Source organism: Ursus americanus, chromosome 34 (genome assembly GCF_024610735.1).
Source record: "Ursus americanus isolate L20-20 chromosome 34, mUrsAme1.1.p, whole genome shotgun sequence".
Lineage (NCBI taxonomy): Eukaryota > Metazoa > Chordata > Mammalia > Carnivora > Ursidae > Ursus > Ursus americanus.
In genome coordinates this window covers 5,382,618-5,394,814 of record NC_142160.1, presented here as the reverse complement: position 1 = coordinate 5,394,814, position 12,197 = coordinate 5,382,618, and the positions used below count along the sequence as shown (strand labels likewise).

The 12,197-nt window shown below is 43.6% G+C and overlaps 1 protein-coding gene across 4 annotated transcripts in view; it reads left to right on the top strand.

Annotated features, from left to right (window-relative positions):
- The window catches only part of RIC1 (RIC1 partner of RAB6A GEF complex), a 134,462-nt gene that overhangs the window by 117,498 nt on the left and 4,767 nt on the right, over positions 1 to 12,197 (top strand). For all 4 annotated transcript variants that reach the window (XM_045772357.2, XM_045772356.2, XM_045772355.2 and 1 more), the window contains 6 exons: positions 5,243 to 5,359; positions 5,837 to 6,565; positions 8,008 to 8,166; positions 8,255 to 8,391; positions 9,960 to 10,246; positions 10,824 to 11,015. In XM_045772357.2, the coding sequence (XP_045628313.2) occupies positions 5,243 to 5,359; positions 5,837 to 6,565; positions 8,008 to 8,166; positions 8,255 to 8,391; positions 9,960 to 10,246; positions 10,824 to 11,015 (1,621 nt within the window). The remainder of the gene's footprint in view (positions 1 to 5,242; positions 5,360 to 5,836; positions 6,566 to 8,007; positions 8,167 to 8,254; positions 8,392 to 9,959; positions 10,247 to 10,823; positions 11,016 to 12,197) is intronic.

Below are 12,197 nucleotides of genomic sequence, written 5' to 3'. Positions count from 1 at the left end.
AAGTTAAAAATAGAACTACCCTATGATCCAGTAATCACACTACTGGGTATTTACCCCCCAAAATACAAAAACACTAATTCAGAGGGATACATGCACCCCTATATTTATTGCAGCATTATTTACAATTGCCAGATTATGGAAGCAGCCCAAGTGTCTTTGGATAGATGAATGGATAAAGAAGATGTGGTCTATATACACTATGGAATATTACTCGGATATGAAAGGGGCACCTGGGTGGCTCAGTCAGTTAAGCTTCTGCCTTTGGCTCTAGTCATGATCCTGGGGTCCTGGGATCCAGTCCCACGTCAGGCTCCCTGCTCAGCGGGAGTCAGCTTCTCCTTCTCTTTCTGCCCCTCCCCTCTCTCATGCTCACTGGCACTCTCTCTTAAATCAATAAAATCTTTAAAAATAAATAAAAAGAATGAAATCTTGTCATTTGCAATGACGTGGATGAATCAGTATTATGCTACGTGAAATAAGTCAGAGAAAGATGATTATCATGATTTTACTCATATGTGGAATTTAAGAAACAAAACAAATGAGCAAAAACAAACCCAAAAACAAACCAAAAACAAACCAAGAAACAGACCCTTAACTGTAGAAAACTGACGGTTACCAGAGGAGAGGTGGGTGTGGGGGGATGGGTGAAATACATGATGGGGATTAAGGAATGCACTGTGATGAGCACCGGTGTTGTATGGAAATGTTGAATCACTGTATTATACACCACCTGAAACTAATATAACACTGCATGTTAAGTGTACTGGAATTAAGTTTAAAAAAAAAAAAGCCTTTCACAAAGAGGAGAGATCTAATGTGGTAAAGAGCAGATTAAGAAGTAAACTGACTATGAAGAGTGACAGTTTGACTTCTTCCTTGCCAATTTGGATGCCTTTTATTTCTTTTTGTTGTCTGATTGCCGAGGCTAGGACTTCCATAATACTCAATATAGAAAACCCAAAGACTCCACCAAAAATTTGCTAGAACTGATACAGGAATTCAGCAAAGTCACAGGATATAAAATCCTCGTAGAGAAAGGTGTTGCATTTCTATACACCAATAATGAAGCAGCACAAAGAGAAATCAAGGAATCGATCCTATTTGCAATAGCACCCAAAATCCTAAGATACCCAGGAATAACTAACCAAAGAGGTAAAAGATGCGTATGCTGACAACTATAGAACGCTTGTGAAAGAAACTGAAGACGACACAAAGAAATGGAAAAACATTCCATACTCTTGGATTGGAAGAACAGATGTTTTTAAAACGTCTATACTACCCAAAGCAATCTACACATTCAGTGCAATCCCTATCAAAATAACACCAGCATTTTTCACAGAGCTGGAGCAAACAATTCCAAAATTTGTATGGAACCAGAAAAGACCCCGAGTAGCCAAAGTAATGTTCAAAAAGAAAAGCAAAGTGGGAGGCATCACAATTTTGGACTTCGAGCTATATTACAAAGCTGTAATCATCAAGACATGGTACTGGCATAAAAACAGACCCATAGATCAATGGAACAGAACAGAAACTCAGAAATGGACCCTCAACTATATGGTCAACTAATCTTTAACAAAGCAGGACAGAATATTCAATGGAAAAAAGTCTCTTCAACAAATGATGCTGGGAAAATTGGACAGCCACATGGAGAAGAATGAAACTGGACGACCTTCGCATACCACATGAAAGAATAAACTCAAAATGGATGAAAGACCTAAATGTGAAACCATCAAAATCCTAGAGGAGAAAGCAGGCAGCAGCCTCTTTGACCTCGGTTGCAGCAACCTCTTGCTGGACATGTCTCTGGAGGCAAGGGAAACGAAGGCAAAAATGAACTACTGGGACCTCATTAAGATAAAAAGCTTCTGCAGAGCAAAGGAAACAGTCAACCAAACTGAAAGGCAACCTATGGAATGGGAGAGGATATTTGCAAATGACATTTGCAAATGGATAAAGGGTTAGTATTCAAAATCTATAAAGAACCAACTCAATACCCCAAAAACAAATAATCTAGTTAAGAAATGGGCAGAAGATGTGAATAGACACTGTCCGAAGAAGACATCCAGATGGCTAACCGACGTATGAAAAGATGCTCAACGTCACTCATCAGGGGAATGCAGATCAAAACCACGATGAGATACCACCTCCCACCTGTCAGAATGGCTACAATCAACACAGGATACAACAGATGTTGGCGAGGATGAGGAGAAAGGGGAGTCCTCTCGCACTATTCGTGGGAATGAAAACTGGTGCAGCCACTCTGGAAAACAGTGTGGAGGTTCCTCAAAAAGTTAAAAATAGACGTAGCAAATGCACTACTATGACCCAGCAGTTACGGTACTAGGTATTTATCCAAAGGATACAAACATACAGATGCAAAGGGGCACATGCACCCCATTGTTTATAGCAGCATTATCAACAATAGCTGAACTATGGAAAGAGCCCAGATGTCCATCAACTGATGAATGGATAAAGAAGAGGTGTGTGTGTGTGTGTGTGTGTGTGTGTGTGTGTGTGTGTGTGTGTGTTGGAGTATTACTCGGCCATCAAAAAGAATGAAATCTTGCCATTTGCAGTGGTGTGGATGGAACTAGAGGTTGTTATACTAAGCAAAATAAGTCAGAGAAAGACAAATAGGTTTTCACTTCTATGTGGAATTTAAGTAATAAAACAGATGAACACGGGAAGGGTAGGAAAAATAACAAAAACAGAGGGAGGCAAACCATAGGAGACTCTTAAATATAGATAACAAACTGAGGCTGGGTGGGGGATGGGGTAATTGGGTGACGGGCATTAAGGAGGACACTTGTGATGAGCACTGGGTGTTATATATAAGTGATGAATCACTAAATTCTCTTGAAACCAATACTACACTATATGTTAACTAGCTTGAATTTACATTAAGAAAGTTGAAATACAATAGGAAATTGATAACATCTTGCACAGAGGCAAGACCAAGATTGCTACAGCAAGGCAGGTCTTGATTTCATACTAAAGATTAAAAAAAAAAAAAACGTAACAATGAAAATTGTTTTATCAGTGAGATGGCCTCCCTCATGAGACTGGGCTCCTTGTCTCTGAAACTCATAATAAGAATATCTACTAGGGATATTTTTAGGGTAAGAGAAGATATCTTTGATTCTTTCAAAGTTAGCATTTTTGGGGATACAGATAGTCCCTGCTTTAATGTTAAGTTTCTGGAAAGCTCATTAAGATTGTTGGAAAGTGCTGTTGGACTCCCCTGTTCTTCATGCTTAATAGTGATGGAAAGTGTTGAACGCATGAATACAACCGAAGGAAAGAGAAGGGGGTTTGTTTGTGTAATAAGATCATGTCAAATGTAGTGAAGTTCACCGTTTTCACACTGCCCACTGGTCATTGTGAACCTGAGTCCCGCTGCGGTGCCTGCAGTGGCTACTCTGAAGGTCTCTGAAAAGTGCTGTGGAGTCTGCGCCAGTCCGCAGTCACTCTCTTCTGACTCGGGTTTGTGTGTTTGATTTTTCTCTGTCCTCTGCCGTCCAGTTCTTAGAGTTGTGCGCACCTTATAATTTCCATTTTTCCTTCTCCTACCTTGAAGTAACATGTTGTTTCTCATGTGTTGTGAAAAGGTATTCAAATCTTTAGTTTTCATGTCATTATGTGCTAAGTGGGGAGCCAAAGACTTCTTTCCAAGGAAGGTTTTTTGGATTTGTGACAGTTGCTTGGAGATTTTGCGATTTTTTTATTATTTCTCTTTTTTGTAAATTAACATCAGTTATTACACTTACACCTACCTGGATGTGGCCTAACACCAGAATGAATGACAAAACCTGTGAATCTTCTGGACCCTCTTGCCATTTCTTATCCACAGTCCTGGGAGTGTCTGGAAGGCAGGACAGAAGAGCATTTTGTGTAACTGTTTTGAGAACAGAATATGTAGGGTGCCTGCTGTTTTCCTGACTGAACCCTAAATGATAACGGCAGCTTAAATTCATCCTGCCAGCAGGCCTCAGGCTGGGACACCATCTCACAGCTTCGGAATAATCACCCTTTCCTTCCTAAAATTCTTTCCTCCTTGGTTTTTGTGACACTGCGCTCTCCTCGTGCCCTGCTTGCCTTCAGCGTGGCATACTTTGCTTCAGAAAGTTCATCTGACTCCTTCAGTTCCCCAGCCTCACTTTGATTCTGGTATGTTCGTCTGTACTTCAGTCATCTCTCACACTTTTATTTGCAAGTCTTAAGATTCTTTCAAATTTCATGAGCAATGAAATGAAACTGCTCAGTTTTCCCTTCCTTAACTTCTGCTTGTAACTTCATCCAGTGGTAACCTCACCTTCTCTAGCAGCCATCTGGGTGCAGTACCCTGAAATCACCTGCAGTTCAGTTCTCTTTTCATGTCTTTCATGCCTAGGGCATCAGTCAGTTGTTTTTGTTTGTTTTATTTTTGTAAATCCAAGTGCTCTTCCTCTTTACAAGTGAAAAAGACTGTATCTGAGCTTCGCTTTGGAACAAAGCTTTTCAACTTTCAGGCAGGTGAGAAGGTTTAATGGGGAGTCATGTTCGGCTCTCTAGTTTAGGATTTGATTGAAATGTTCCATAATGAAAGGACAGACTATTTAATTCATTCCTGAAGTCAACACCTGTGATGTCTGCCTCTCCTGAGTAAGCCATCCTGAATAACTCAGAATTTTAATAACTCCCTTCTTCAAGAATCAGGTAGTGGCTTATTTCCTTTTTTTTTTTTTTTTTTTAACCTGGCTTTCCAAGCCTTCTTTGAAGGTCTGTTGTCATCCAGCATTTTTCTCATGATATTCCTAATCTGGTCAGATTTTTCTCACTTTCCCAAAAGACATCTTCCATCTCAGTGTCATTTACAGAGGTGTCTTCAGCTGGAGAGCCAGCCCTTTTCCTTCCTCCCGTGTGTCGCGTCCTCATCCTTTCAGGCCCACCTCACCCTGTAAGCCTTCTCTGGCTATGTCAGGTAGGTGGCTGAAGTGAGCTCTCTTTCTGTGAACTTGTGAAGCTCTCCTAGTTCCGTCAGGATAATTCAGCTCTGCCGTCAGTCTCACGTTCCTTAGTTGCATTGTGGTGAGGTTTGCTGCGCCCTAGTCAGAAGGCAGCTTGGGCTCCACGTCACTTCACAGAATGGCTGGACGTGGCGCACGCTCTGCAAAGGGTGGTGCTGGTTTCACCTGTAAACCATATAGAGTTGGTGGGAGATGCTGAAAACATACATATTAGCTTGAATCCAATTTTTTTTCAGGCTCGTGATGCAGAGAGCATTATGCTGAATCTTGCAGGACAGCTCATCATGATGCAGAGGGACAGATCAGGCCCTCAGATCCGGGAGAAGGACAGTAACCCTAACCAAAGGAAACTTGTGAGTCACGTGCAAGTGACGTAGAACATTAGCGATGAAGGAATAAAAGAATTTAAGAGGAGAGTATGCTCTTGTGACTTGGAAACTGGGAAAGTATATAATACAGTCTTTAAGCCTCCAGGTTTAAGACTGTTGGTAAGGGGTGAATAAGAACATCCTGAAACAATAATAAAATGTTCCGTACTCCAGATGTTATTGCTTAGGCATTATTATTTGCTAATTCTAATGGGAAAGTAGGATAAATTGGTGAAGTTTGTGGGGTTTTTTTGGTTTGGTTTTGTCTTGTTTTTAGAATTAAATACACATACTTTGAAAGACAGGGTACTGTTCTTGACTCTAATTCTAAATAGAGTCCCCTAATTTTCCCAAAAGAAGTTGTGCTTATCATTTTAAAAGACTTAAGAAATTAGTGCCAAGGAACTTCAGAATGTACAAATTTAGTAGGAAAAAAATGAATTCTTGTCTTTGCTTCTCCAGCTGCCATTCTGTCCTCCCGTGGTCCTGGCCCAGTCTGTTGAGAATGTCTGGACTACGTGTCGAGCAAATAAACAAAAGCGTCACCTTCTGGAGGCCCTCTGGCTGAGCTGTGGAGGTGCAGGGATGAAAGTGTGGCTCCCTCTCTTCCCCAGGGATCACCGAAAGCCCCATTCCTTCTTGTCCCAGCGGATCATGCTGCCCTTTCACATCAATATTTACCCCCTGGCTGTTCTGTTTGAAGACGCATTAGTCCTCGGTGCTGTCAATGACACTTTACTCTATGATTCTTTGTACACTCGGAACAGTGCTCGGGAGCAGCTGGAGGTGCTCTTCCCTTACTGTGTTGTGGAGAGAACCTCGCAGATCTACCTCCACCACATTCTGCGGCAGCTGCTGGTCAGGAACCTTGGGGAGCAGGCCTTGCTCTTAGCCCAGTCCTGCGCCGCTTTACCTTACTTCCCTCATGTGCTGGAGCTCATGCTCCACGAAGTGCTGGAAGAAGAAGCTACCTCACGGGAGCCCATTCCCGACCCTCTGCTGCCCACTGTGGCAAAGTTTATCACCGAGTTCCCCCTCTTCCTGCAGACAGTTGTTCATTGTGCTAGGAAGACTGAATATGCCCTGTGGAATTACCTTTTTGCAGCCGTTGGAAACCCCAAGGACTTGTTTGAGGAATGTTTGATGGCTCAGGATTTGGACACAGCTGCCTCCTACCTTATCATCTTACAGGTAACAGTTCTCTTCTTGTAAAGTACAAGAATTAATGAGCTTAAACTTGGGCGGGGGGAAGGAAGAAAGGTCCTGTGTCGACAATGGTGGTGTTCAGAGGATCATGCAGTCCGGTTTTCTGTTCTGTGTAGTATAATACATAGAATAACATGCATGTATTATAGAGGAAAAATAATACTAAAGAATTATGTTGAATATTAGCGAGTTTGAGCCAATATTAGCTAATTTGAGCTGTTCCGTCTGAGCCTCTCTCAGTAATAGATTTGTTTCCTTCTGGTGCGGAATTGCTGAGGGGACTCTGGTTAAAGCCTGGGTCCTCCTAGCAGCACACCTCGTGTTAGGCTTCCAGCAGCAAGCTGAGGAAACGCAGACCTGCCACAGTAATTACCCGCGTCGCACACGGGTCTTCTCAAAATAATGGGTTCTTGGAGACTCCTGAAAATCTGTGTCATTATATATATTTGACAAAAGGGCTTGATAGTTGTTCTTATCAGTCCAATACAGATTTGACAGGCTACACTTAGCAGTGCTTTCAAATTATTGCAAAGTTGTTTTCATTGATATAAGAAGCTAACCGTAAACTTGGTTTAAACTCTGCCTGAAGCACGTTTCTCATCCGCTTACTTGCTTCATGACAGCTGATTGAAGCCAGAGGAGATAGTCCAGCAGAGGTGGGATGGCCCTGAATGTCTGTGATTCCCTGACTCGTCTAAAAAAGCCACAGAATGATAAAAATAGAAACAAAGTAAATGCAGCTCTGTTTTGTCTTAGGTCACCCCTTAGACTTGCAGTGATCTGCCACGCACTGGGATTGGACACTCTCTCTGTATCAGGATTCCAGCGTGGCCATGGATTGTCAGATAATTACGGTTGAACTTGCCTGCGAGGTGCCTCTCCCCGAAGGCCAAGGCAGGCGGTGTGGTGAAGCTGGCGAAAGAATTCGCGAGGACGCTCTTTGGGTAGCAGTCCTACATACTGTTGCCCAGAGCTGAGTACTTTCGTCACAGCCTCCGAAACTGCCACAAGAGGGGGACCTGAGCTTTTGGGAGTCAGGCAGATTAGACTTGTGTTCTTGCTTTTCTTCTGGTCTTCAGCAAGTGACTGAACTCTGTTTCCTCATCTGTAAAATGGGAACGGCATAACCGCTTGGCAGAGTCGCTAGCAGCCAGGGAAGACAGAACGTGGGTCAGGTTTATGTGAGGTATCTGAGGTGTAGTGGGAGTTTAGGAAATCCTAATTTCCAGTACGCCAGCGGGGTGTTGGCCTCGCTTTTCCGTGCGGGATACTTTCTATTGATCCTTTTATTCTTACTGTTACACATTCCTTACAGAGGTGTAGCTGCATTCCCTCTCCGGTATAGAAGTCCTAGAGGTAAAGAATTGCTCATACTTCCCAAATCACTGCCGTATAAAAGGAATGCTTGTGTTTGGTTGTTTTTGTAGAATATGGAAGTCCCAGCAGTAAGTAGGCAGCATGCCACCCTTCTGTTCAACACAGCCCTGGAACAAGGCAAATGGGACCTGTGTCGACACATGATTCGATTCCTTAAAGCCATTGGCTCTGGAGAATCTGAGACCCCTCCATCCACACCCACCGCTCAGGTGGGTTGCAAAATCGCACAGCCTCTCTAGACCATACACCGACATGGCTTCTTTCTCTAACTGTACCTCACATCATGTGTAATCTTAGGAACCCAGTTCAAGCGGTGGATTTGAGTTCTTCAGGAATCGAAGCATCAGTTTATCCCAGTCAGCTGAGAATGTTCCTGCTAGTAAATTCAGCTTACAGAAAACACTGAGTATGCCATCTGGTCCTTCTGGAAAAAGGTAAAAGAATCACGAGCTGTTATCACTTTTAGGGCATTCAATGACACATGTTGCATTTCAGGGCATTTGTAAAATTGGATCTTATGAAAACAACCATTTGATCAAATGCAATTCCTTCTCCATTTCCAAAAGGCTTGAGGATTACACAAAATGCTTCCCTTCTTCTGTCCTCCAAAGTTCACTTTGTTACTCTTTGTACAGTTTCTGTCCCTTGTCCTAGAGTAGGTCTTGTGTACCCATTCTGAAGGTAGCTCACTTCAAATTACCCTGATAATAGAGGACCAGAATAAAGAGGAAGATAATTAATTCTGCACTTAATCCAAAAGCCTTCTTATAGTCCATAGTTTTATCTTTCTAACTCTACCTCGTGACAAAAACGAGAAAAAATTTAGTCCCCAGGTACTTGACTCTCCTGTGACTCAACAGTGGGAGAGCCAAGAGGAAGTGTATCCTGAAGACAGATCTGCATCACCCATAGATGGGTTATTGCCTCCTGAGAGGTTACTGTGAACTCCTACTAAACATTATAAAATAGAATCTCCTCTGGTTTGTGAGGTCCTTGTGTTCCTTCCTCCGTTGTTACATGTTCTAAGCTCTTGTCTTTTCTCTCTTCTCATCCTTTCTTTTATATTCTGTTTTCATTGTTACTACAGTGCCTGACACATTAGGAGAACTTGCTGAACGTTTTTGGTCATGACATTTTACTACTTTTTTTACCACAGTCATCTGTACCACCCTTGCTCCCAGCATCTGCACACACAGTAAAATGCAACCACGGCACACTACAAACAGCAGCTTCTCGGCTGTGCCCGCACGGGACGTGATTACCGGCCAGTCCACATGAAGTGCTCGGTGCGCGCCAGGCACGGTTCGAAGCGCTTACAGCTTACAGGGGTAGGCACGGTTGTTGACCACACTGTGTGGGTGAAGAAGCAGAGGCCCAGAAAGTAAGCTTGGGTAGGTTCACACAGGTAGTGAGTTGGCAGAGCCAAGATCTGAATCCAGACAGTCGTCCAGGACTGTCTCTCAGAGAAGGCACCACATGGCCCAGTTACCAAACCAGTCAGCCCACCGCAGCCCGGATAGTGAGGGATGACAGACTGCGTGTCGTCACGTCGTACGTGTTTCAGCGTCAGTCATCCATCCGTGTGTCTGCTTATCCCCTGCTCCCGTGCACGGACTTCCTTGTGCTTTGTGTCTCCCGTCTCAGTTTCTTTGATCTGGTCTCCTCGCCTGTTTTCATTGGGTTCTTCAGACGCAGCATTATTTGCTCCCTTTCTTTCCTTCAACCCATCACCACCCTCCTCCTGGTTTGGTCTTGTCCATCTCCTCTTCCCTCTTCCCTATTTCCATTCTACAAATATGTTTTAAGAGCCTGCCGTGTGCCGGGTGTTGTTCAGCGGCCCGTGGTATCACACGGAGGAAAGCCCTGATCGTTTGTCTTCACTCACTCAGAGCTGGATCTTGGATCTCTTACCTCCTTCTCCGCGCTGTCAGTGCTGCTGCGTAGAACCGTGTGAAGCGTCCGCGAACACCTTTTCTGCAGCTTTCTTGTTTCCTACTTACAGATGGAGCAAGGACAGTGACTGTGCTGAGAACATGTACATTGACATGATGCTCTGGAGACACGCTCGGCGTCTCTTGGAAGAAGTTCGGCTGAAGGACCTCGGCTGCTTTGCAGCCCAGTTGGGCTTTGAACTAATTAGCTGGCTGTGCAAGGAGCGCACTCGGGCCGCGCGGGTGGACAACTTTGTGCTGGCCCTGAAGAGACTCCACAAAGATTTCCTGTGGCCGCTTCCCATCATCCCAGCCTCTTCTCTCAGTTCTCCTTTCAAGAATGGAAAATACCGAACAGGTAATTGTAGGCTCGTGTCACTTGATCTGGGATGATCAACAAGATGAAAGTTGGCTGAATATAGGAGCTACCACGCGTTTCTAACTGTGGGAAGTTTTGGAACTGGCTATGTTGTGACTTATCTGACAGGACATTCCAGAGAAGTGGTAAAAATGCATCTTTGAGAGTTTGGGCTGTCTTCTAATCTAGGAGAAGACAAAGTGAAACTATTTTGGTGAGAGAAGAATTAAAAGATAAAGATTTTTAGTCCAGGTCTTGCAAAAAAGACTGTTCTAATTACTATTCCTCATGAAAATCCAAACAAAAACCTTTTATTGTGACATTTGGAAACTTCCTCTCATCTTAAGAACCAAGGAAAAGCACTTAAAAGATGAACAGAGTAAATTCTGTTTAGTGCTAATGAGACAGGATGATGTCAGTTGACTGTGTCTCGCTTCCCTGGTTTCTGGGTGGACGAGGGGGTGTAATTGCCTCTGAACTCTCAGTGTTCGGGAGTAGCAGGGAAAGCAGCCGAAATAACGGAGTTGGGAATGGTGGTGCGTGCATCTTCTGAATTGTTTCGGGGCTTGCTTTGCAGTGGGAGAGCAGCTGTTAAAGTCCCAATCAGCGGACCCTTTTTTAAACCTTGAGATAGACGCGGGTGTCTCTCATGTTCAACGAAGTCAGAGCTGGCTCGGCAACATCGGCCCCCCCCATCATGAGATCGACACGGCCTCGTCGCATGGACCACAAATGCAAGACGCCTTCCTGTCACCTTTATCTAATAAAGGTAAATTTATTTTAAATCCTAGCTTTTCCGTAGTTCCTTTGGAAGGTTTTTGTGCCGTAGCACTTCAGAAATAGAGTTTCACCCCTTCCAGACACGTCCTTGAGGATTAGTCATTAGAACCTGCTAGAGAGGTGAATAGTTTCTAGAACAAGGCCACCCTGGCCTTAAGTATACTTTGCCGTATTTATTTTGGATGAGCGAGATAGGTAAACTCATTACAGAGCAGCACTAACAGATGGAACTGTGCACTTGATTTTAATGATACAGAAACACTAACTTGGAACTTCAAGTAAGCAAAGTGTTATCTCCGTGTAAAGAATACCATTCTTCTCATAAGTAGACATGGATCATAAAAAATTGTACTCCATTATCTTCTCTTTATTTTACTGATAAAAATTTGTAGAAATTTTCTCTCTCTTGCAAGTTCCTGTGTAATATCGTTCATTTTGCCTCTTAGTCTTCAAAGCCTAATTCACTGTCCCACCCTTTACCAAAAGTGGGTGCCAGCCTCTGCTCTCCTTTGCTCTTACAGTTTTAGTGGAGTTTCAGGTTGAAGAAGCTTCCAGGTGACAAATGCTGCTGAGGCTTGTACGGGTACAGGGAGCGTCAGCAGCAGTTAGCCTGACTGTCTGCAGTGTCCTTCACGGCCCAGCACTTGGTTGGCGTTTGATTTTTAGTCTGTCAGCACCGTATTTTGAGCTTCCGCTACGTGGAGAAGCTTACAGCTTCCATTACTTTTGTTTAAATTGTAGAAGATGCACATAATATGTACAACTTTAGCCATTTTTAAGTATACAGTTCAGTGGGGTCAAGTCCATTCACATTGCTGTTCAGCCAGCCTCCAGAGCTCTGTCTTGCCAAGCTAAAATTCTATCCCTGTTAGATAACAACTCCCCATTCCTCCCTCCCCGGTACTGGCAGCCACCGCTCTAGTTTCTGTGTCCATGAATTTGACTACTTTAGATCCCTCATACGAGTAGGATCATACAGTGTTTGTCTTCCTGTGACTCAGGCTTATTTCACTTAGCATAATGTTCTCGGAGTTCACGTCCGTTGCAGCAGATGTGGGAACTGACTTCCTTTTTGAAGCCGTGTAGCACTGCACTGTGTGTCTGCACCACATTTTGTTTATCCGTCTACCCACTCATGAACACTTGGTTGCTTCCATCTTTTGCTGCAATG